Below are 27,681 nucleotides of genomic sequence, written 5' to 3' on the forward strand. Positions count from 1 at the left end.
AGGAATTTTAATAAAAAATCATTAGAGCTAAGTTAAGAGAAAGCGAACAATTGCATTGATCTACAGAGCGGCTTTAAAAAAATCGAATATATTATATGCTACTAGGAATTGATTATTAATTGAAATTGAAAGTAAATAATTTCTTCAGTCGTTTTAAAAAGTTTGTATTTTAATTTTTTATATAATTTAAATAGGAATAGGTTAATTTTAATGGATCGATTCACTTATAAATGAGATGAGAATCGCTCAGAATAGAACAAAATGGAAAGAACTAAGGGAATCCTATGTCCAATTCTGGACGGAGAACGGCTAGAAGAAGAAGATTCACTTAAATGTGAAGAAAAAAAAAATTTATATTGAAGGAAAGTCAGTTATTGGTTATAAAAGTAATCTACTGAATATTTCTGCAATTATGTTTTTGCCAATCAGGAAATGTTGGTGTTATTAAGATAAATGAATTTGCCACCGAGACTTTATCAGTTCTATCGGGAGATTCAAAATGGAGATGAGTTTGAGAGTCCGATTCAAATTTGTGCCAATATATACAATTCCGAATCAAAAATATTTAAAACCATTATTTTGAGAATGTTCAAAGACCCATTCGTGGGCGATAAATATACCTAATTATTTCAATACAAAAGCTCAATCACGCTCTAAAACTTTTGGAAATTTGTCTATATTTGGAAAAGTGGCGTGTCGATAGAGAATTAAAACGTCTATAATGTTTCATTATACGGTTAGCAGTTATATCGTTAACAAAAGCTTAAAATTCGTAACAATGTCGAACATATAAACACTTTACCTTGAGAGACTCTAAATAGTTGCTTCAACTTTACGAAAAATTTATCCGCATCAGAGATTTCATTTTCATTCTACACCAATTCCGATATAAATTCGGGATCGTCATGAGAAAAACTCTTAAAATAAGTAACTTCAAATTAATCGATCTAATCAGTATCATAATTTTTTGTGTACCAATTGAAGATATTTTTGCTCTCAGACAAACAACGTCGATTTTCAATCACGCTATAAATTTTCTCAACGTAAGAGAAAAGGCATTTCTCAAACTCAAGCACAAATTTATAATTGAAAAGTTTGATTAATGCGAACGACATACAGTAGCTCGCACCGGCAAGTTTTGCTCAACTACATTGATTATGTCTTGCTTAAACTGAAAAGCATCCGAATAGTTTATTAAACACTTTAACGGGTATCTCCAAATACCAAAATTCAGCTTTTACAGATCCATTGTGTAAAACACAGCGGCTGTACTTCAAGATTATCGACATACCATTAAATTCGAAACTAAAACCATGGAGCGTTTCTATATGGCTAATAAAATCTAAGCATTTAGCTTCCAAACTGCTGCACGTTGAAACAAAACTTTAGACGTGCTGCTAAACCCACTAGTGAATAGTGTATGTTTTCAATTGATGATTTAGCGTATGAAAATTATCTGTTATTGTAATCAATTCACTTAAGGTAGTCTATTTCCATAACATTTGGATAATGGGTTAAACCAGAATGTGGATCTAGTAGAGGCACGTTTTTAGAAACTGGGCTGCCGAATATTGGAAAGGTATAATTTTTAAATATCTTACGCTAGACTGTGACAACTTTGGTGAGGTTGAGTTGGTTTCGGTTGATTATTTAAATTAACAATTTAGATGCTTGTTTCAGATAAGCACCAAATATGAATTGCACTTTCTGGATGTTAGAGAATATTATTTTATTGAAAACTTTGCGCAGAATGTAAGGCAATCTTCACTGAATTTCTCTCGGTGTATTTTCCGGTAGTATTTAGGGAGTACAGAATAAGTACGATATATTCAAAAATGTTGCTAACAACATTTTGTAGATGCGAATTTGCTGTTGAGTTATGCCTGCAAACGAGAGTTTTCTCATTGTTATTACGTAGAAACTTGCTCATTTTTCGTAAGGCAACAAATGTACGGTATTAAAAATAATTATTGTGCGCGTAAAATTGGTACGGTTTCATGTTAAAAGGAAAAGTTTTTGAGGTAAAATGGCAAATCGACAGAGCGTTCTAGATGTGGTCCTTTGACAACTATCACTTGATATGGAGTAGTTTTAAAAGTTCGAAATGAACGCAAATCTACCTACAAAACCGAAATAGTCTTGCATGATTTTGCATGTACTTTTTTCCGATAAAACTCGTTTTAGTCTTAATCGGTGGTTATGACTACTGCTGCCAACACGACCTGACCAATAAGTTGTTCAGTTGCGATCATCTTATTTTTATCAATTTTTAGTAGCAATATTTTTCTACGTTAATGGTTTTTCAAGCTACCGTTGAATTACCTTGGAATGTAGTTTAATAGAAACTTGCAAGTGCAGTAAATTTGTTGAACTACAAAAAGCGAATTTTTCAATCTATTGTGGGCACATTTGAAGTCACAGTCGAGAGAAATTTAAAGCCGAAAGGGATAGAACTGTACCTAAGCGATGCCAAAAAATATTTGATAAAAATCTTTATTGCTGTTGATAATTTACAGGATAAAAAATTTTATTAATATTTGCTTTTGCGATAAAAAAATAGTATATTTTCAAAACTTTTTAAATAAAGCTGAAATTCAGAGCAAAATTAGCGTGGTGCTCAATTAATTTGACTCAGTTCGAATATTTTTTTGAATAATTGAAATTGAATCGAAGTTGAAATATTTTATGCAATTATACCAAAAGCTTTGACATGGAACCTAAAATGCATTTTCAAAAACGAATCACGTAGCTATTGTCTAAACGTAAAAGTAGAGCAAAAGCCAGCGAAATAAAATTTCATTAATAGCCAACAGCAACATATTTTTATGGCATTCAGATTAATTTTAACATTGTATTCGTGAGCGGTGAATTTTAAATTTGTCTGCAAAAAAATAACAATAGTTTTGTTTGCAACCGTAAGGTAATAAAACAAAAATTATCGAAACTGTCACGTATTTTAGCACGGAAGTTTTCAATAGTGTTTCAATTAAGCTTCCTTTTGGTAAGTTCAAATTATATTCGAAACGCCAACGTTTTTGCTGCATTCAGGGTTCAGCCCACTTTGAGGTTATATTGGCGTAGTAATTTGTTTATTAGTAGCTAGCACGAAACATTATTAAACTGCCTACTTACATGTTTCAGCAGAAGTTGTAAGAAAAGGTCTTTGTTTTAAATATATTCACGGCGTTAAACATGATCCTTTAATGCGACAGTTTCTTGAAATTTAGGAATATTTTGTTAATCTTGCGGTCTTTATCAGAGGCTATTTTGCCATTTCAATATGAACAAAAGCAGATTTGTATATTTAAAAATAATTTTAAAATTGGCCAAGCGCCTTTGGTGCTCGAGACTGAAAAGTTACATAATTAAAAAGTTATGAAACAGCGGACAGGCGGCGGCACACGTAATATTTGGGAGATTAACTATTAATTAAGAAATCATTCTGAAATGTGTACGCTAATCGTACGTCCAAAGTTTTGTTATAAATTTGGTCCAGATGGCTGCAAACAGGACATATTGCTAATAAATTCAACTTATAAACCAAAAGTCAGTGTCGCTCATATACAAATTGGTGGAAGATCTGTATGTTGATTCCGATTAAATATATAACAAATATCTATGAAAAGTTTATTCCTGAATATTAAATATAATATTTGCAGCTATTTACAGTGAAGTTTTTTAAAACTTGAAAATCCTATTTGTAAAGAAATTTAAAAATGTTTTGTTGAACAGCAAATGTCTTCATAAAAATTAAATAGTTACAGAAAGGGCAATTTAAATGTTAAAAGTATTTTCTGCGGCAGTTCTCTAGGAAACTGACAATTTAATCAATGATTTAAATTAACTTCTTCCTCACCCTTGTCAGAAATATCTAGATTTTCACATATGCCTTGATTTATCAGTAAAAATATCCAATATTGTTTTTGTTGGGTTCTAAATTGATATTTGTTGCCTCATTAAAATTGCATAGAGTGTAGTTAACCAAAACAATTTTATAAAAAAACGCCTATATTGTCTGAATATAAAATTCCGCAAACAAATTCAATTTAACGTTTAGTTAAATAAAATTTGAATAATAGCCAGCGGCACCATATTTTAGCTACATTGAAATAAATTTCAAAGTTGCGCTCGTGTGCCATGAATATTTATCCGCAAAAATTAACTATACGTTTGCTGCCATCAACAATGTAATAAAGCTTGTGTACGGAAAAATTGCCAAGAATAGTTCACGTTGCCGAAACTATTCATTGGTGTTTTAATAAGGCCAAATTATGACAGATTTCCTGGGCTTTTATAGGTGGCATGCTAAGCTTGTGGAATAATCAAGTTCAAGTCCCTGAGAAGGTCGCAGTAATTTATTCGAAGCACGAAGGCAATTTTATATTGTCCCAAATAGTGGCATACTTAAAGCCAAAAAGAATGAGTTTAGTCACAAAGAGTAATAATTAACAAAGTAAAATTTAAATATAAGTCAAGGAACATTGTGACCTGTCCTAACTGAGATCCAATTTAAATTCTTCTGAAGTTTACTCAGAATAATGCAAAAAAAATATTAGAACATAAACTAGCTACGTGAATCACGAGTCTTCTTCAGTGTTCATTCTAAAAGGTACTAAACAAAAATTGTATTTTTGTACGTTTTGCATCAGGGCTAATGCTGATCAAACATTAATTTGAATCTGAAAGTCCAAGAACCTAATTAAATTACAAACTCATTATATTAACTCATAAGATTCAAAGTCAGATTAATAAAAAATAGATAAACATTCAAATTCTGAAGTGTATCGAATAGTATTTGATTGATTAGCAGAAACAAACAATTAGAAATAAATAATTGTAATGAATCTCGAAGAATTATTTAATGTATTTAAAGCATTCCATGTTTTTCTATTAATTCAATTCAGCGCCCAAATATGTTCGCTTATTTTCTGCAGACGGATAGGTTCTTCCAATGCATTTTTGTACTTTTGGTGGCAAAGTTTGGCATAAAAGTTCCGTTTATCCGTTTATGCTGCTTTTGGAACTTGTGCAATATTTTGCACAAAATCGAATGTAATGCAACTCATATCGAATATATTAAGACATATTGCTGCAGACGACACTTGAGGAGCCGTTGCTTACACTAGAAAACGTTAGAAAACTGGCAAACTAATTGAAGAGCTATTGGATGTTTGCTGTTAAATCGGTTTCTCTAAGTCCGTTAGGAATTTAATTTGTTTGCGCGTGCTATAGTTTCAACAAGAAATTCCGTCTTGAGATGGGTAAGAAGTTTCAGAGAAAGGGGAAGCCTAGCCTCAAAATTAGTTGGTCATGCCCTTGCAGTTTGGAGACCAAAAAATTGAAACATAATAACAATACTAATACTAACATATATCTATAAAAAAACAAAATGCCACTTTAACATAAATAAAACAGTAAGCTGGCGCCAAAAATAAAGGCGACATGTCATGCGATTCCACATAAAATAATTCCCGCCAGTCTTCCAACAAGAACCGGGATTCCATACGTAAAAGACATAGAGAGTCCGTTATAAGCTTTCCATTGTTCGCGACCATTCCAGATTCAAAGCGCACGTTTCTGATTTGTCTAATTTCAAAGTCTCCGGATTTCACCCCACGAGTATAGCCTAAGCCTACAGTATTGTCTTTCCTATAAGAAATATTTCTCTTGAAAAGATAGATTCACTAGAGTTGAATGTATGTAGCACATACGATGGAACTTTTGTTGCAGATGACTATTCTGCTTTGCACATTAAACAAGATCTGTATTGGGCGTTTACACCCCAACATTTGGTTATTATGATATGTATATGAAATTTGACGGTTTTTTTCTATGCAAAAAACATAATTATTTTATAGAAAATTCCTAACGACTTTATTCGCTTCTTCCTGAGAACCTTGAAAAAGAAATTAATTGTTGAAAAGCTGAACGAATACAATTATTTCATTTTCAGCCCGAACGTTTGGACTTTTCATGGTGGCGTGGATTTTCAGATGGAACGGGTCGTATTTTTGTTTCATTTCAGAATTTAATCAGCGGTTCAATCGTATTACCGAAACATGAACATAAGGTCTATATCAAATAACAAAAATTGTCCACTCGCACGATCTGTTCACATATTGTCAAAACACTGGTGTTTCTAAACTTAAGAAGTGTATTATCGGGTAACAACAATGATGATTCTAATGAAAACTTAATCTCAATTATTTTTACCAGAGAAAACAGCAGTTACGTGAAAGAGTTGTTTTATTTTGTCCTCCGTATGAAGTATACATATCATATGAAGATTTGTCTTCGTTGGACGTAGCTTCGACGTACGTGGCATCGTTTTTCAGCCTGTTAACTCTAGATTTACAGTGTAAGCAGAGAAGAATTTCCTACTTATTCAAACTTGTCTAAACTTTACTTCAGGGACTTTTTCGGAGCATATTCGGAAGCTGTCGAAGAATCCCTCTCCATTGAATTGGCTAGGCCCTTGTATGTGTATGTTTAGAGCATTAATATGTACAACAATGCCCATTTACCAAGAAACACAACCGCAAAAATTAAACTATCCCTTTGTCGAGCAACTATTATTATCTTAATTCGTTGTTACTTCAGCGTTAAATTGGTTTTGTCACGCGCTTGAAACAAAAATAATTATTTCAACTTTAAAAGAGGAATTTTAGCATTAAACTGGGTGCATGCAGAAATATTCCTAAAGACTGAAGAAATAACACAAAAAATGTTCTAGTGTGAGTGAAGAGTACCTCGGGGGACAGTTTGAAGAACTTTACCGATAATATAAGTAGCAAACGGGGACAACATTTACCTCATCACCATATAGCGGCTGGCGGCAAAATTGGAAAAATGAGAATGGCAAAGTATAACGAATGTAAATGAAAGAACAATGGCAAACGAAAAGATTATAAACTATATGAGATTCGCGGACGACACAGCGACTATAGCAAGCTTTGCTAAAAAACTCCAAAGACTATTAAGTATACAGAACTGGTACATTTTGTGAAGAGCATGGACTGAAAATAAACATAAAAAGACCAAATATATGATAATAACGAAGAATTCAAACATAAATTTATGAAACCAACAAATAGAAAGGGTTTAAAAATACGAAATCCTGGGCACCTGGATTACAAGAAAGAACGACCAAACAACAGAAATCAGAACGAAGCAGATCGAATAGGAACAGCAAGAAATCTGTCTGTGAGATTAATAACAATAGAACTAAAAGTGAGAACATTAAGGTGTCATGTGTTTGCAGTACTGTTTTATGGATTGGAAGACTGAAACTGCAGTCGTTCGAAATGCGGTGTTATCTTATCGCATACTTAGAATATTAAGGACAGAACGAAAAACAAACATAAATCTACTTAGAGAAATCGATAAAAAATGTGAAGTAATTAACACCATAAATGCAAGACAATTACAATACCTGGGGCATATAATGAAGGACAGCGATATGAGATGCTTAGATTGATCATGCAAGGAAAAATAAAGGAAAGAAGGAGCATTGCTAGAAGAAGAATTTCATGGTTGGAAGTGTGGTTGTAGCTCAATAGAACGTTTCAGAATAGCGGCAAATAGAGTATGAATAGCAGTAATGGTATACAACCTCCGATAGGAGACGGCACGAAATGAAGATAGTAATATTAGAATAATAGTAAATATTAGAATAAACGAAATAAAGAACTTCTTGTTTCTCGATATTATCAAAGACCAAAATCAATGATGTATAAAACTGTTCTATATTCACCCAACACCAGACGGATGGCTATAATGTTACTAATATTGTAATTAACAACAGACCAGATTATTGTCTGCAAATAGCTCTCCTCTTGCTAAGCTTTCGGGTAGTTTTAAAAAAGCATTTTGTGGATTTGTAAAATAATATTAAAACTAAAACATCCGGTATCCCTTGGACGTTATGCACGCTCAATATACACTTAATAAATATTTATTGTCAGATACACTTTATAAGGTAATTACAGTCAATTGAAATCGAAATCAATAGATGGCAAATACATGCAGCGTTAAGTTACAAAGGGGTATAGACTGCCACTCATATTACTAGAGGCGGTTACTATAAGTGCATAAACCAGTTGGATAATTACTATTATTATAGCTGTAATATTCAGGACGTGAGCGGCTTGTTAAATCAAAATGCGTACATTTTATTGAAAATTTGCTGACATAGTAGTAAAAGCTAGAGTAGAGACAAATGTTTAAATCACAAGATAAGTGCACAAAAATATTGCAACTGTCCACTACAGTAAACAAAACAGTTCAAAATATTTAACTGCGAATATATTTTAAAATATGTTATTGAGATGAAATAAACACATTTAACAAAATATTATGTAAAAGCAAAAAAGTCTGTCTAAAAAAAATTAATGTGCAGCCAACCTGCACATTAATTTATATAAGCATAAAATTTTACTTTCTATTGCTGAAAATCTCATTACACTCAATGCGAGTTATCCCCTTCAAGTCCATTTGAAAGTTACATCTTTCAAATTTTTAAGCAACTTCAACAACTATTGAAAGAGTCTTCGATTAATTACGAAGTTCAACCATTCATGCTCCACCATTCATTACACTAACAATTTTTCATTTTTCAAGTGCTAGCGCCAAAATCGATTTTATATCTAGAAACTCACTCTATCAGTTATCGTAGTTTATTGAAACACGGAGAACCGAAAACTTAAAAATCTCATTTTCATTCAATCATCTCATTTCTCACATATATGTAGATACTTTATCAATCAAACCGTACTATCAGCAATACTAAACTTGAGCTGAATTGTTGAGAATGAGCTTGGCGTCAATGGATGGTCATGTTGCCAATATGGTTGGAAGCACGTGATTTAGTCAATTGAGTTGGACATTAACCTGTTAAATTAATAATGCTCCATAGCGTTTGTAGCGCTCGCAAAACAACTCGCTTCGACTAAGATGAGATAAGCATTTTTCATTTAAGTTAAAAGTTGAAGTCCCACACTTCGTTCAAATATTTACAAGTCTCAGATCTGCCATCATCAAATATATTTTTAGGTATTAAATATTTACAGTTATCGATTTAGAACATTCTACTGCACCAATAAAATGCTTGAAAACGCTTTACCGTCTGATAGCTTATTTATTGCCAGGATTTTGTAAATACTCCAAGAGATAAAATTGAGTGATATTTGAACGTGAAAATTGGATTTATCTATGGTACATCAGGAACAGCAGGTAATGGGAAATGTTGTTTTAGAGTATTGTCTGTTGAAGAGTACTATGCCGGAATGCTGAGTCAATATTTCATCTTCTCACTTAAACTGTAACGTTAACATTTTAACCCATTATATGTTTTCGTTTGCGTTACTCTGCTGAACGCGGAGGTGAAACGAAAGCACTATATATTTATATTTTATTTAATAGGTAGTAAAAGTAAGCTCTGAACATGGAATTAAGGTGATCTGAAATACTGTTCCATGGTGTATATGAGCAGTTAATAATTACATATTCACGTCCCTCGAATGGGGAGCTTATTCAAAATGTCTGCTATAATTAAGCACAATTATGATATTTTTATCTTTTAATCTCTTTGAGAAAACCTTTGTCTCCAAAAGAGAAATTGGAACCGAGGAAAATAAAATTTTTCATTGTGATATTTTTGTATTACTTGTAGCGGACACACAATGGCGCAGTAATTAAAACATCGCGGAGATTGAGAACAGGAAGGATTGATTTTGATATGAAACAGTGAAAATAAAACGAAATAACGTGGGGAAAATGCGAAGTAATTTTCGGGACAAATTGATCTATAAAACAAGCTCCCACAATTTCATATATATGATTACATCTAAAAGAGGAAAGCAGAGCCCCCAAATGAAGATTTAATTGAATAGCAATCAAGAACGCTGTGTTATGATTAAAGTTAGATGCACTACAGAAATACATAATTTTTACACAGTGTCTCGAAATAACGCGTCTTCGAAACGTGACCAAATTTTCACTGATTCGAAATAGGTTCATTTAAGCTAGTTAAACTATGTCAGATATTTCAGTTCAGTTTGAAGGAAAAAAAAGAAATAAAGTATTACTCAAACACACGAATTTACAGTATGATATTTTAAAAACTTTAAATGTTCAGAAAGGAGAATGTGTAGTAATTATATTTATTGATGGCTCTGGAAATCGCGGTTTCCTGAGCGCAACTGCAGCTTTTAATAAAATATATGATGGCAAAAACCGAGCTAATACCTAAAATATCTATACTTGTTCCACTCTTAAAGCAAAATAAATAAGCGAAGACTAGATGAAGAATTGAAGAATAGAATTATCCCGCATATCGGCTTGAAAAGAATTAAAAATGAATAAGTTTTATCGGTGTCAATTTCAAACCATTCGAGAGGTTTTTGCGATGACACGAACAAGGGAATGTGATTTTCTGAATTGAATCATTTAATTTGGGTCATTGTATGGAGGAGATCCACACTGTTTTATAGAAGGTCATATTCGGTACTCTGAAGAACACACTTCACAGTGGCACAGAGCTATTAAATATGCAAGAGATATAATTTTTTTTCCTGTGGACTGCAACTTGATTTTTTCCTGTGAAAACATAAAATATTTTGTTTTCAAAATTCAACCAAACTGGCTTGTGCAATACCCGTTTGAAAGCTCGTGAATGGTCTAGTTGAATTCACAATCGATATATTACTAATAACTCGCATTTAATACTCGAAATGGTAATTCGAATTATTTAACTAAATGGACATGTTTTAAAACAGGTTTATAAAGTGTACTTTAAACATTAGGTCTGAACTCAAAAAATGTATGTTATTTCTTATGTATGTTAGGTAGGCTAATAATGCTTAAGACTAATTAAGGCTGGCTTGCCGGTACTGATATTTCTTAAAAATGGTATTATTCGGAAAAAACACTCGTATTCCAACTAATTTTGATTTTAGCAAACCCACAGTTTGCTTTTTTTCCTTTGATCTCGTCTGCAAATCAAACTGTTTTGTTCCCAAAACATATCAGCTCTTTGATATGTTAGTATTTTTAATCTGATTTTTTCCAGGCAATTGTCTCGATTATGAAAAAAATTCAACACTTTTTACCACGAATTTCGTAGTCACAGTCTAGTGGAAATGGAAACGCGTTCGGCAAAACGTCTCTTGTTTCTTTTTTTACATGAATACACGACGGCCAGTTCTTTCCGCTCTACGACTTAATTCGACTTTTCTGCACACAAAAAAATCGATACTCCCGGAGTTAACTGGAACCTTCAGAAATAATAATACGAAAATCAAATTTTGTCTAAGTGAAGATCTCCATTCCAATAATCATGTTTACACGCATTGCCCAATCGAATATGATATTGAAAACCAAGTAAATCCCCACAAAACGTCTCTTCCGGGATTTGATTGTAAAACTTTTTGACGAAATAAAGAATTTCCTTCCCATAACTACTTCTCTTTTGATTGAAAAAAACCGTGGCGTAATAATCATGTGGCTTAAAAGCTTGGCTTTAAAAGTTTGATGCTATCTTTAGAGCTTTCAGACGTATCCCCGGCTTATCGATATTCTCGAATTTCTTGATTCGTGACAAGTTCAAATGATCGTTATGTCTGTCAGAAGTTTCCAAGGTTAGTCCGCAAACTTTTGTTCTAATCGTCTGAGAGATCAGCATCAAAAACTTTTTATGATATTCAACGGCCTTCTTTTCAACTTAGTTGGGCGATAAACTTAAAGAACTATTAGGATATAAAACGTCAACCAAGTTCCGCTGGATACCTGATGCGAAAAGTTGTTAAATTTTTATCTTCTAAAGTTATGGTTATAAAAATAATTAAATAGTTCCTTATGGAAGCTCTTCCTAGGGCGACTATGTAAAATTATTAGTAATTCCTGCCATTAGCTCCAGTTTTGCAAATCCACGTAGTACTCAGCTGAAAACTATCCAATGCAACTAACCGAAACTCATTGATAACAAAAACAGCAGTTGACTGATAGACAACCAGAAAACGATAGCTTCATAATTGAGCCATTGTTTTGAGTTATTTTGGCCGTGAAAATTGCCAATTATACTAAAATTATCTTGTGCCTGCTTTGTAAATGACCAGTGAATATTCATCTGTATTTTAACAGTTTGTTTATTGAAGCACTGTAAATTTGCACTTTAAAGCGATATATTTTTTAATTGTATGGCGATTGTTTTTTTGCGGACAGTTGATACTTTAACTGTAATGCACGACTAGGAATCAGTTTTCCAATTATGATTTAAACACAAAATTCGACCGATTTTTATCCGACAGTTCGTTACTAAATCGCTAACAGGCGTACAGAAAAATTTATAACTAAGCGATTTTTGTATTTGTGCATTGTGGGCGATGGATTTAAATATTTCAGAGCCTTTTGTGTTCTATTTATATGAAAAAAATCGTTGATTAAGAGCGATTGAAGTCGATTGGAGTCCGAAACTTTGTCAATACATTAATTTTATTAAAAGACTTCCAAAAAAAGATGCCCTAATTTAAAGATGTTTAATTGTGCAGAATTTCTAGTTGTTATTTTAATTTCACTAAACGTTTCTCTTGGTTTCACTCAAACTTTCAATTTCCTTCCGCCACGCAAGTTCGATACCAAAAATAAATGCACAAAAATGTTTCGAAGATTAAATTGTTATAAGATGCTGTGTTATTAACAGTTTTTTTTTAAATGGAATTGCTTACGTAAAATTATTCAAGTTAGTTACTTCTAGTAAAAAGCAATGTTGTTCATTATTTTTATTCCAAAAATTTTAGAGATAAAATAGCACGGTCAAACTGGTTAAAACTTAAGGCCAGATTTTACCTTATTAATTTAGGCCCAAAAATTTAGCAATACTGCAAGGAATTCTATAAGTATAAGCAGCAAAAAGAAATTGATGTGGTGTATTGATGTCTCCTACTATCCCTAAAACTTTTCGGCGCTTTTGCGCATCACCCTGTATATTGGTGTATACGACACTAAATTATAATTAATAATAAATATTAACTATACGCATTAGTTTTAAAATTGTGTGATATTTGTGAAGAAAATAAAATATGTTTAGTTTTTTTACGCAAAATGGAACTATGTAGAAGAAAACTCGTTAAACACAACATCTTTTTCTAATAGCGCCTCAACCAAAACTACTTATTTCGAAAATATGAGAAAATTTACATTGTGAACGTTATACATTATCCGATTGCCCATAAAAAATATTTGCCATTAGTAAAAAATGCCATTTTTCCTTATAACAGTCAACCTTCGTATTGTCTTTACAATATTTAAACAGATTCCATTTATAGACGAGCTGAACCCGTACAAAATGTATCTATAGATTTGTGACCCTTGAGTCTCATACATCAGTTAGGCAAAATTCATGTAATCATGGATGAATGAACACTTATTAGATTGTCCCAGTTAAAAACAATTCTGAAGCATTTAGAAATAAATGGGATTTTCGGATTGAAATTGGTGTCATCAAATAACAGCATAAAAACCTGAATAGGGTCTTGTTTCTATGTTATTCTATCCTTCTAGATCAGTGACGTTATTATAGGAATCGGAACAATTGCACATAGTGATTGTTCAATAAGTAAGCTCGGTGTGACAAAAAATGACGCAAAGTTCACCAATGCCAAGCCGCGGAAAACTATTAGAAACCTAGTGGTGTAAAGAAGTGTTTATTTACAATGTGAACTGCTATAGTTCGATTCAGTGTCAAGATGGCGATGGTATTATCGAGTCAGAGCAGGTTGCTGGTTGCTCTGTGCTTCACAGCGCTGGTTTTGGCTGGTGCTTTGACTCTTGGATCATTAGCCGGCTGGTTTAGTCCTGTTTTTACTGAGCCTATGCCTGCCCGACTTCAGGTAAGACTATTTTTTTGGGTCTGATTTGTATCAGGTTAATAAGTAATGAAGTGTTCGCTACTCTAAAATTACAAAGCGTTAAAAAACAAGCATTTATTTTAATGCCAACTCCATGCTTTCTATTCTTGCTTTATTTTATTATGCTTTATTGGCACTTTAATTATGTAGCGAGGCTTTAGCTGAAAATATGTCTGCCAGGTTAAATCTGGAAAACAATTCAATCAACCCCCACTTTGCTCAACAGCAAGGAGCTTATTTCACATTTGGACGTCCATTAAAATAAAAATGTGCGTTACATCAATTGAACAAGAGAGTTCAACTATGTTCTAATAAAGAGTTAAGTATTTCGTCACTGAAAGTTAAAAATCACCGATTGGACAATTTATTGAATTATTGAATGAAAGTTAATATCCAAGAAAGCGTGTAAGTAGTTCTATGAAACGTCGAATTTTCGTTGTACACTACATATAAAATTCAATTATCAAGATAAATAAACGAAACCAATTCAATTGAAACGTGTGCAGTTCGTCTGCACAGTTTCAATCATTTTCGACAAATATATTTAGAGATATGCAAGTGGCATTAAGCCACTGTTCCGTTTTGCTCGGAAATTGACCACTCCTGGGGTTTGGCTTCCGCTGTTCCGGCAACAATTTCTCCTATTTTACATGCTCAGCAGTCACAAAGGTTGTCCAGGACCCATTCACCTTTTACTGTTTCAATATAATGAGATATCTGGGGAAAACGTTTATCGGATTGGGCCGTATTATCGCTGTCGTGGACTTTATTTACTTTATTGCATCAATATTGAGTCGAAAGTGGTAAATTGATACGACTTCATTCTTATTGGCAGCTGGTTTGTTTTGTATCGTTTTTTATATTCTCAAGGGATTTTCAGGTGAAGGAACGTGAGTAAGATCATTTCTCTGACTGCTAAGTCGTAGTACCTACCTACATTTATTTTGGTGCCAATCCAACCTTTATTTTTAAATTGATAGATTTCTAGTTGAAAGTAGTTTTAAGCTTATAACAGGTCATGATCTAGATCCAAGAATCAAATTATTCACCTAGCTGAGGTAAAATATAAATGTTAGGCAGTTTTGCATTCAGTTCGGACTGCACAAAAAAAATTGGTCAAAGGTTGTCTGTGCAAAAACTGAATTAGCTCTGAACATTTTGAGTTTATCAATAGAACTCGGTTGCCTTTACATCGGGACACATAATTGGGAAAATGGGCTTCCAGTTTACTCGGTTTAGATTGATTTATGCAAAGCATTTTAGAGAATCAAAAAAATTTTATTGAAACGATAATGGATAATTTTGCCCCAAAACCACTTAGAAAATGATATGTATATGAGTGATTTACAGACATAGTTTATTTTTCCTTTCGTTGCTTTTTCAAAACATTGTCCTAAAAAATTTTCTTTTTTTTTCAATAAAACCTTACTTCATATAAAAAATGTACAATGACGCAATAAAATGGATTCGTCCACTGAAAAAGTTGTAGCTCGTTTTTGCTTAATAATTTAGTTTTCTAGCCTCACTACACAATGTAAATACGATGTTTGACGGTCACGTGGGATATTGGAACATCATTTATCTTAGAAACTGCCCATACCTCATTAGAATAACGGGTAACGCATAAGATAAAAGTTTAAAGTGGGCCACTTTCTTAAGCCTTATTCCTTAAGCGTTAGGCACTATTCGGTTTATAAACACCTCTATGGACTGACGCCTAACAAACTTTTGATGCGCGTCTGAACCCTTATTCCGTATTCTCGTGCAAAAACCCACCATGATTCTGGTAGACGGCATGTTTACTTTTTATTTTATTTTACATTTTTTATTATTTTTATTTAGTTTTTTTAAGTGCAAGTATTCGGATTCATTGAGTGATCGTTTTACATATATAGATGCAATTACATTTCTTCAAATGAAACACCCTCTACATTATTCCAGGTTCGGTAAGACCCTTAAATTGTCTATGCAATGATATTTATACAGGGTGTTCCGTAAATATATTAAAATATTTTAACAGCCTTGTTCTTCTAGCCATTTTAGCAGGGGGTCTTTTTTTAACGTTGAAGTTTCGTTGTTGAGATATTTGATTTCCAAAATGGCGGAAAATATTAGTTTTTATTGTTTTCCTTTAAAAAGGTTAAACAATTTTGATAAACGTTATACGCTAATTGAGTGCCATTTAATGATAGTGTTTTGTGGTTCAGTTTGCTTTTATACAGGGTAGAATTGTGGAACCCCTACTTTTGTTTTGTTCAGAACTTTTTTGTGTGCACTTAAACTTTTTTCAACATAATTTTGTTAATTACTACAAGTTATTTACCAACTTTTCTATCTCTTATTGTTTTTTCCTAAGACCACTAGTTTGTCCGCAAAAAATAAAATCGTTTTCTTTGTCGTTCTCAAAATGTGTAAGTAATTAAGTTAATTTTTTTAAATCTAATAACGTTTTCATATAATAATTTTGGTACGCATTATTAGCTGATTACTAACAACCTAAATTATTTTTCGAAATTGTATATTTTAGTTCAGATTACAATTATTAAGTTTGAATAAATGTTACTTAAATAATAACATGGTAACAATATGCGCAACGATATAAACAAACAAAATTAAATTTAAATAACCATTCCAATGTTAACTTTGCAGCTGTTAAAATTGGTCACTTTGACAGTCTTGGCATAATCGCAGTCTTTTAATAAAATTAAAATTTACAGACCGTAAAGTTTGCACTGAAGTTCTTATTTCGTTAGAAATATTAAATATTCTTTCTTGAAGTTCTTCGATTGTATTCATTTCTGTTGAATACACCGTATTTTTTAAATGGCCCCAGAAGTAAAAATCAAGCGCGTTTAGATCGGCATATCTAGGAGGCGAGTTTATAGGAGCTTCTTGAGCTCTCCCAATCCAACGGCTTGGAAAGTCTTGATCAAGCCGAAACGATTTAATTGTAATTAAAAAAATTATGCTGATAAAAGTTTAGGTGCACACAAAAAAGTTGTGACCAGAACAAAAGTAAGGGTTCCACATTTCTACCCTCTATAAAAGTAAACTGAACTACAAGACACTACCCTGGAATGGCACTCAATTATACTTAACCTAAAACTAAAACCGTTGCACGTCTTCAACCGTCAAACTGAGCCTGTTGCCAAGTTGTGATGAAAATCTTTTGTTTCTGATAAGGGATTATTGAATTAATTTTAGGTCAATAATAATCGCTAATAGTAAAATAACAGTACAAAAATTGCATCTTCCACATTAATTACTGTGTTGTCAGGTTGACGTTTGATTAAATCGAATAGTGCTTGGTTTGGTTAGTTTGTCAGAATAAATGCTGAATATTTCACTCTCACAAAAGATTTTCATGACAACTTGTCAACAGGGTCAGTTTGCCGGTTGATGACGTGCAACGGTTTTAGTTTTAGATTAAGTATAGCTTAGAATATATACCAAAATTTAAGTTTCTATGTTTAGCCGTTGTAAAATAACAAAAACCAATATTTTTCGCCATTTTGGAGATCAAATATCTCAAAAATGAGACATCAAATTTAGAAAATTCTCAGTAAGACACCACTCTTAAATGGCTAGGAGAACCAGCTGTTAAAATATTTTAACTTATTTACTGAATACCCTGTATAATAATGCTGTAATGACATGGAATGAAATAAACAGCTAACAAAAACATGATTATTTTTTACAAGACGAAATATAGGCTGAAAGATTATTAGGTTGCATGAAGCGGTTTGCTACAAACAAATTCCAGACGGAAAATGAGAGAATCTTCCAAATTCAACTGAAAGTGCATTTTGTATACAATTAAGTAAGTTCGCATTTCAATTAATTTTAGCATAGTTTAATGTTTTGAGCGTGATATTACTGTGCACGAAGTTTCGACCGTTTTGTATAATACTCTTGACATTTATTATTATGGATGTACTTTAAATCTATATAGATACGATGTACAATGTTTAAGGAATTTTACATAAAAGAAAATTTTAGATGTAATTTTTAGCGGTAGCGTCCGATATATGTATTTAATCGCTTACAGACTTGTAATTTTAATTTTTTTCAAAATGGGCTGCATGTTTATCTTTATTCCTAAACTCGCAAGCAAAAACTGTCATCGCTGAGCATGATAGGAAGACATTATTTAGACTTGCTTTTATCAATTGTGTAGTAAAATGTTTTTTGTTTCTTTATGTGTAGTTCTCCGCATATTTCACTGCAACCGTAGTTTTATTCAAACTGACAAGCTACAATCAGTTGAGTTTCACATGGGAAAGAATCCCATTTGCAAATGCAGCTATTCAGATTCGCTCTCTTTGTGTCCAACTTAGCGACACAATTAACACTTTCCAACGAGTATCGTGTGTCGAATTTAGCACACTGGAAACCAGACCATTGTATCTGACTCGCGTAAATATCGTTTCGTCACGGATCCAGCATCAATCCAGGACAATAATTTAGAAATTCGGAAGTTATACTATGTTTGAATACGAACGCTTCGGCAGTAAAACGTACACTTAATTCAAGTGATATTCAATATTGAATGTCTTTTCCTTTCTATTTTCCAGAAGTTTGCTATATTGATAACTCGGGCAAACTGCTTTCTACTATCAGTCCGTTGGAACGTAAATGGATCAGGTGCCAATTCAAAGCCGAAAGTTATGAAATTCCAACAATGTGTATAATAAATTTGAACAGCTCATTAACATTGACATTTATTGAAATTAGAGCTCTAATTTACCTCTTTTGTATACACTGTCCAACACTTGCGCATTTATTTAATTTACGAAGATTTAATGGCCATATTATATCGAAATCTAAATCATTCCGAACACGTTCCGCGGGAAGCCGGCCAAATACCGTTTGAAGTTATTTACCAAGTCAATACCGCTAAAGATAAGTTGAATTTGAGAAAGTCTAATAAAAAATCCGGCTAATATTTGATGCCGAACTCTAAAAGAAAATATTAATCATTCGAAAAGAAAATTAGCAAACCATAACTCTAATATCTTGATATTTTATTTCACTTAATTTCAACAGCATTTCATGGAAAGATTTACAACCACAATTTTGAGCGATAAATTAATGCGCAGTTGCTTGAGAATAAGCCCATTTTGTTTAAAGGAATGGGTACTACAAAATCGATTATTCGAATTCATTGCTGTTACGTCCAACTTTGGGAAACTATTAATTCGTCAACAAAATTTATCGCATTTTGAATTTGGTAGTGTAAACTAGTACCGCTATTGTATTTGATACACATCATTCCGTTTAATCACTGAGCTCGGACGAATGCAAGTCTATTATGTCGAAAATCCTTTCCATTAGCGAAATGTCCATGTATGAATATGAAATCCGATTAAATCATCTGAGAATCGAAGAACTATTATTACCAAAAACCTTTAATATGTATCTGTTTATTTATATCAAATTGTCAATTTGGAAAATCTCTAACGATTAATCAAATTGAAAGCCCTAATTATCATAAACCTAATTATTATAAATATATATTCAGTTCAACTTTTCGACAATTCCGAAATATGTTTTCAAATATTTTTGTAGTATATGGCCAATTAATCCCAAATATTTTATTACAAATTTAAAGAAACGTTTTCGAATTTATATTTAATTTAACTATGATTGGCTCATAAATGTGTTATTTTATAGAACGTAGTATTTTACATGTTATTACAAGAAAACGGAGCTCTTTCAATTTACTGACTCCGCAACAATTAGTCTAAGTTATCATGACTTTGAATAAGTTAAAAAACATTTTATACCAGAAACGTAAAGGCTAAAATGGACATTTCAGTTTTGTGGTTAGTATCAATAATTAAATATATTTATTTAATTCGATGATTTCTTGTGTAGAAGTTATAAAGAGTAGCTTACAACTGTGGCAAAAATGTTGACTTAAATGTAAATGAAAAATTACTCCATTTCTTATTCAAACTCAAAAAGTAAACATTAACAAAACAGTTTTACATAATTACGTAACACATTTTTACGTTATAATTATAGTATATTAAGTGCTTATTATCTTATTGCCAAATTTAGTTCACGAGATGATGAACATTTCTGAGCAAATGCGAAAGCATCAGATGTAACCGCAATCTACCGAATTATTTATCATATATTTATTTTGGTTATACCAATTGTAAAGATCTTTTCTCTGCGATAGTCCTTTCAGCTTTACGTAAATTTGGTTTCGCCTCCGCTGCGTAAATACCCATTTTTTATTGCGTCACCATTGAAATTCGAAGTCTATATCCAAAAAAGCAGAAAACTGTGTTTATTTGTCGAGAAGAATACAAAATTGTCCGAATTTTTCAGTGAAAGCTAAACGGAAATCTTACTTAGGCCAGAAACAAACACAATAACAATTCCTACCTAATAAGTATAATCCAATCATCAAAAAAAGCGTAATTATTTCATTTAAACCTCCGAAGAAAACGCGATTGATTTGTCGATTTTATTAAGCGCCCTTTAACCATTTGTTGGAAAGACCGATGTATATCAATTTTGAAAGAACGTACAGCCGAAAGTTTTCAATAACGTTATTTCTTATGTTATTTATCGGGGAAAGTTTCATGTTGATTTTACTTACCAAAATGTGGCCAGAAGCCCACGCTATCTGGAACACCTGTAAAATAGTAAGCCATCTTAAATTTTATGATAAATATCGATACAATTGCAATTTGCCATCATTTCTAGCAACAGCTTACATAAAGCCATGCAAGAAACTGATTATTTTGTATATGTTATATGTCACCTAAGAACATTTCAATACATAATGTTTTTGCAAGATATTTATTTTTATGGCGTTGAGTCTTAAAAATATAAATTTAGTATTTAGCTAAATTAATTAAAATCGCACCGTTTTATTAATAATTTTAAATAGCTGTTCTACTGTTTTTGTTATTCATTTATGTTATTCCAAATTTTATAATAACAACCTTTCTGTGTATGCAGTAAATATATGGCACATGAGCCGAGCGTCGGAATTCCATTTGGAAAATAGTATAATAAAAATGTGAACAAGAAATGTAAATAATTCAAGTGGATTTAAATTTAATTGAAATAGGATTCGCATTTAGCTTTACAATATGCATTATTTTACAGGCAGTATGAGAAACTTCACATTTTCCTGTTCTATGAAGAAAACAAAGCATTTTCTAGCAGCTGCAGCTCTTTTGGTTGATTTTCCTTTACCGAAAAAGGAAATCACAAGGAATTAATTATGGTGCAAAGGCAAATTGATTTTGAGCAGCTTCAGGGCATACCAAATTGTAAATTGAAATTTACTATGAATTTTGCGTTTCCTTTAAATGGAAAGTAAATTTTGGTCGAAGCATTCTAATACCTTAGGCGATGTTTACAATAAGTTTGAAACCAATCTCCGGAATATTTTGAGGAAACTTTACAATTTAAGTTTGATTACGTGAAATAGTGCCGGATGCAATTAAACGTTGGAGCTTCTCGCAAGTTTTAATTCGGAGTTATATAAAACTCCGCAAACTAACCAAGAAGCTTGCAGCTGTTCTAAATTTTATCTAGCTATATTGTGTTGCAACACATTTAGTTGTGTAAACAGACAAATTGAAATTTAAAACAATATAACTGAAAACAAGTTCTAATGAATCGTACTGCAGTCTTCAATCCTCTACAAAAGAGTGGTTCAGTTAAAGGCGCAGTTTAGGCGTGTGAAAGCTCTTTTCAACAATTCAGCTTGATTTATGTAAAACGCGTTGCTAACTTTGGTCCCAAGACACGAAAAGGACACCTAGATACCTAATTACTTCAACACTCTGAGCATCCGAGTGTATGATATCCATTTTGCCCGTTTATAGCTAAACATAAGCTGCTAATATGTAAAGGGGTTTTAATGCTAATCCACTTGGCTGACTCGTTGCCACAATTTAGTATGACCCGCATATTCAGCACTGTGTTTTAGAAACACATTAATATTGCAGCAAAGGTGAAATTTTAGAGCCAAATTTATTCAGAAAACCTCAGTAAGTCCGAGTGAAGTTCTAAAATGTAAATTTTTTACATTTTTTTAATTGAATTTTGTACATCGGTCAACGCATTACATTTTAGAAAAAATGTAATCACTAAACTATTCATCACTAGCTTCGAGCAACGAATAAAAATGTTCCATGAATGACCAGCCTAATTTAAAACGCACTTGTATCTTATTTTAACATGAACCGTAAACAATTCAATGCAAAGAGAGAAGAAACCCCATTTTTATGTAGCTACTGATATTGCAAGTGTTTTCTTCAGAACAAAGCAGTTACGTTTTTCAAAAAAAACATTTTGTGGGAACAATACATGGTCATATCAACAAATCGCAAGAAAATCCTGTAAACTCACGGGTTCATTTAACTTTTAACAGCCCTGTAAGTTATACTTTAACGGTGTGGAAAGAACATCGCTCTAAAATTATGGCGCTCATATACCCAAGCGGCATTTAGAGTTGATAGATGTTACAAAAGTTCCACTTATGGTGTTTTTTTTGAGTTTTTGGTCAAAGTCCGTACTGCTGCTAATAGGTCGAATATTAGAAATTGAAAACACAGTACATAATATATTTGAAATGGCAAAAGTACGTGATGGACATGTTGAAGTAGCGAAACAGATAGAGAAGAAGTAGAAAGGAAGAACAGAAAGAGCCTTGAGAAAAAAAATGTTCAAAGCGTCAAAATTTGAAATTATTTTAACATAGACTAGATGAAATAAATGTCGGCTAAAATTCACAAATGCTTCTTTCATTTTTTCATTTTTAACAATAAAACACTGAGGGCAATTAAATTAATATTTGGATTAAATACAAAAGCTAAGGAAAATCTGGGTTATGGATAGAAATATAGACACTTACAACATTCATTTATTCAGAAAAATTTGGACGCTTTTAAAACTCGAAAACATTTTTAGGCTGAGAAGTTCTTGGAATTAAAAAAAATAGAAGAGGCGGTTGTATAGGACTGTACTGAATCAAAATTTTAATATATGCAATTTTTAATTTTTTGTTTGTTGGCAATTTATTTGCTATCAAATCGATCGTCCATTAAGCTATATATAGTGTTCTAATTTAACCATTTAACATTTGACTCTGTCCACAGACTTTACATTCACCACCATGTACAAGTGCAATTTTTCAAAATTCGTTTCCTTTTTACATCACTTTTAATAATAATTATGCTCACAGCAAAAACTTTCCAATGTACTTCTTTTTCAAGCAGCTAATTAAAACTTAGTTGGAAGTAAGACATGCTATTACAACTAACTTTATTACTTTTCGCAGCTATATCGCAAGAAACTTCACTAAGTTTTAAACTAAATTTTGTTTTTGGACACTTTTATAACATTGAAGTTTTTAGAACTGTACAACTTCGCCATTTCGTGACCATGCTCATTAAATCCCGATATGCTTTCCATAGTAATCTGAACTGAAAAAATATAGTAATTTGCGCCAGAAAGGCGTTTACACTGAAAACTGGTTTATCACATACAAACTGGTAATAAAGACACAAAGAATCTTTTAGATGCAGACTCAAACAAATCCGCAGCTCAAATCGAATTATTTAACTTGAATTTGCATAGAACTCATTTTCACGACATCATAAATTTTTTAAGGTAGGTAGATAAATAACGATAAATTAAAACTGTTTCACACGTATTTTTAATACAACAGTTACGAAGTATTGTAAAAAAATATATTGCGCTCATTTTCATATAGAGACATTTGAAAGTAGAAGGCGTTTTGAGTCACAGTTTAGTCACAGCAATTCGAGAGTGTAAAATTCAACATCAACCATTATTTTAAAAGCTTTTTTTTCAGAAGAATTTTGGTTTACCTTTTCTTCAGTTCAGAATTATGTTCGGATACAAAAAGATAAATCTGTATCTATTAGTAGCCGCTACGCAGAATTTGGTTTTAAACTTTTAAATAAATATTTAAAATTTAATTTAAAGAAGAATCCCAATTTCGACAGTATACTAAATAACTCAAAAATATAAACTATAGAACTCAAAATTATTTTATAGGTAAACTTAAGAGTATAATAATATGCAGGTCATTTTGTTTCAAACAAATAAAATATTTATTAATAGACTTTCAACTAAATATAGTTTAACTCCAACCTTCGGTGCCGTATAACCTGAATAATCCTGTATCTTAAATATTTATTTATCATATTTTACTTTCGAACATTTAGTTTTACAATGTAGCAAAGACAATGTAGCAAAGCAAAAATGTTTCTATTTCAAAAGTGTGAGTGACTGCAACTTCGGTTAAAAATAGGCTATTTCTACGCCAAATTGGTTGAGGTTTTTCATTCATGTACAATAAAAAATCATATTTTTTGTAATGTAATAAAGAAAAGCAATAATAAAAATAATGAAAATAATTAACATAGATACAGCCATTGCTCAATTTGTCCATTATTTTGAGTATGGGATTGAGTATGCTAGTAGGTATGCAATTTTGCTAAAATTATATTTAAAAATAAATAATGTTCTAGGTAGGTATAATAAGTATTTCTTTTAGAAAATAAATTATTTATATTTTGGACGCCTCTTGACACAAGCGTTTGAAAAACCGCAATTTTAAATGTTCATTGTAAGGAATCAATATCAAATATTTAATAATTATGAAAAAAATTACAATTTACATGAGAATTTGGCGTCTCTAAAAAGTTCAATATCGATCAACTTTAACTTATAAAATTAATTTTTTCTCCTGTTTTTTGAACCAATTGAATACAAAATAAAATAAAATCATGGGACTGGACGGATTAGATTTGAAGAAAGGTTCGCCTCTTAACTGTCCGAAAACAATTGAAATCATTAAACGTGGAGGTCAGAAAAACTCTAATTCCTTCGCTAAAATTCCGAAAAATAATAAAATGATGCTGATGCAAAAATGTCTAATAGTATTGACCACTATTTTTGGATTGATCCGTAGTAATAATCGTTTTAAAAATTGTAAAGTTATTTAGTGTAGTCTGCCAACTATAATAATTTTAATGCAAGCAACACTCATAAGACCGAGGATAAAAAAGAAATACATAGACGAGAGAGAATATACGAAATCATTCATTTAAACGCAGACATTGTCCTTTCAGAATTATCATCAACTCATCATAACATTGAAGAAGTGCAGCTAAAATCCCATAGAGAATCGTTGAATCATTCATAAACGATTCAGGCTATTCAGTTTCACTTGCACGCTGCACAATAGAGTGTGCTTAAATTCAGTCAACTATAAAGGGTTCATGTCTTTGTTTCTATCAAACCAGTCAGAAATGAAGTAATCCGGATTTAATAAAGTATATAAATCCGATCTAACCCCTATAGAATTATTGTGAACGGATAGCGAAATCTAATTAACAACATATCATGTGTATTTTGGGCACTTTGCTACTCTAATCCTAATTTGAACAGAGTTTTGTAACTCTAATTTAATAATTCATTAATCAACTTTTTAATATTTTTTTTACATTTCTATTTTTAACAGTGGAGTGTAGTAATTACAGCGTAATAAATGTAATGTTAACAAATCGTAAGTTCAAACGTGTACTTTGTATCAATATTGTTAAATTGCAATTTGGTGCGCTTTGAATTGTTCGTCAAATTGAATATTTTACTCATGATGAACTGAAACATTTAAAACAATACCACAAATTACAACTTATTGGTCCATGGTCGTAAACATTGACCGTCTTGTTCCTATTAAAATCTGATTACTATCCATAAAAGCTACATACAACCACTAGCTGGCACGCAAGAGCATCACAAAAAGTTTCACTTAATTAGAAAACAAAACTAGCAACTGCTCTATAACCGATTTGGAATGTAAATGGAATTACCAGGAACTTTTCCTATTTTACTAGTGCACAATTCTTTCTATTTTTAACGCTGAAAATGTCTGCAACTCTCAACAGAACTAAAAGTAATAAAGTTTTCTATAAATGAGCAAAAACTACCCCGACTTGCTTTGTATATGGTTCGAGTTAATAATGGAAATTATAAAATTTTGATGGAAATGCAAGGTAATCAGTTCAGGAAGCGGAAAATATAGATAATGAAGATAACGAATCCTAATTTATTCTTATTAATAAGCACATATAGGCATAATGTGTAAGTGCATTAACCCAAAGCTAAGTATCTAAATAATTAGAAATTTGCGTGAAAGTCTTTCAGCAATATCCGCGATAATCATTTCCCTTAGAATTAGCACGCGTTAATTATCCGACAATTTCCGAAAGGCAATGAAGACAAATTACCCCTTTTTTCATTGCTATAAGAACAAAGCCAGACACCAAGATGATAATTAAAGATCTGCGGAACTTTTTAATTAATTCGGATTGAATTTCAAATCGATAGGAATTTGAACTTTCAAACGCGTTCAAAACTAAGTAGATCGAGACCTGAAATTCGGTCCGGCCAATAAATTGCAAGTAATTAATCGAATTTTTAATCACTAGGACCAAGCATTAGATCTTATTAATTGCCTGAAATGATTTAATTGATTACTATGCGCATCTGTGTCGAATACCTGATATTATTCATATTATTTATAATAGAATCCCAACTCGGTAGAAATCAAATCAAATCAAAATATGTTTTACTGCCACTGAAAAATTTAACAAATTTTGTGGAGATAAAAGGGGTAAAAGTGTTCTAATTCTCAGTTAATACAAAAGTTAATAGAGTTAATAACATACATATACATATAAAAAAGTATAAACAACGTTGAATATCAAATATAATTGCACTTAACGTGGGATTCAACGAAATAATTTGGTGTCGTTGAAACCGACAAAACGAAAACGTAACGTAACGTAATATGATGACAAATAAGATTGAATAGATTAATAAATTGGCGGGAAATGTGTGTTAATCAAATCTAAATGAATTCTTTTAGGCAATTTAAAGATCTTAATATTAAGAATTAAATTAGAAAAATACACTGAGATAATAACGTTAATACAACTTCTTGATAAAACAACCCTTCATGGAATCAGGCAGGGCTATTACGCTTTCTAAACGGGTAAGCTCGTTTAGCAATTTCCATTTTAGGTGCAAAATACACAATAGGAAGTCCGTGCTCATTAAAATTCAGCCCAACTATGAAGATTTCCTCACTGTTTAATCAAATCGTTCAAAGGTCATCTAATCCGGGATTATTAAGGTATATTAAATGTATAGTGGACAGATTTCAAAGAAATTTGCATATTTTAATGGCAATTTGTTTGCAAACAGGTAACGAAATTATTGGAAATCAAAAAAATAAAAAACGACAAATTAGTAAAATATTAACTAAATATGTAGTCATGACAGGTTTTCGTTGATTTGCTTCGACTTTAAAACCAGGTGTGTTGATACATCAAAAAATGGTATAAAATATTCAACATTAATCAAATATTTTGGGAAAGTAAATTTTGGGGAATTAAACCAGTTTGGTGTTTTGTAATTAAATAATATAATGATCATTCAAATGATTATGACAGCAATTTAAAGAAATTAGACCTGCAAACCGTAGCCAGCTGGAATGATACTATTTGTCTTATTTGGTTCCTGTCTGAATGGTTAAATCATGCACCGAGTCCTATTTAGAATGTAAACCACATTACTGCAATGAACGCAAAAAGAGAAAAATGACAAATGAAATTGATATTCAGCTAAAGCTGAAGTATTTATAAGGAGATAATGACAAAAATCCATGAAGATTCTCTAAACTAGAATAAATAATTACAATTTTCGG

At 31.8% G+C, this 27,681-nt stretch overlaps 1 protein-coding gene across 7 annotated transcripts in view; it reads left to right on the forward strand.

Moving 5' to 3' along the window:
* Positions 1-27,681, forward strand: part of LOC109534506 (collagen alpha-1(XVIII) chain) — a 180,217-nt gene that overhangs the window by 28,341 nt on the left and 124,195 nt on the right. Inside the window, exon 2 of one of the 7 annotated variants that reach the window (XM_048669109.1) lies at positions 13,558-13,886. The exons of the other annotated variants lie outside the window; for them this stretch is intronic. Coding sequence (XP_048525066.1) covers positions 13,743-13,886 — 144 coding nt within the window. The 5' untranslated portion in view covers positions 13,558-13,742. The remainder of the gene's footprint in view (positions 1-13,557; positions 13,887-27,681) is intronic. 7 annotated transcript variants of the gene reach the window in all.

Source organism: Dendroctonus ponderosae, unplaced genomic scaffold (genome assembly GCF_020466585.1).
Source record: "Dendroctonus ponderosae isolate FM_Combo_2020 unplaced genomic scaffold, Dpon_F_20191213v2 Dpon_F_20191213_8, whole genome shotgun sequence".
NCBI lineage: Eukaryota > Metazoa > Arthropoda > Insecta > Coleoptera > Curculionidae > Dendroctonus > Dendroctonus ponderosae.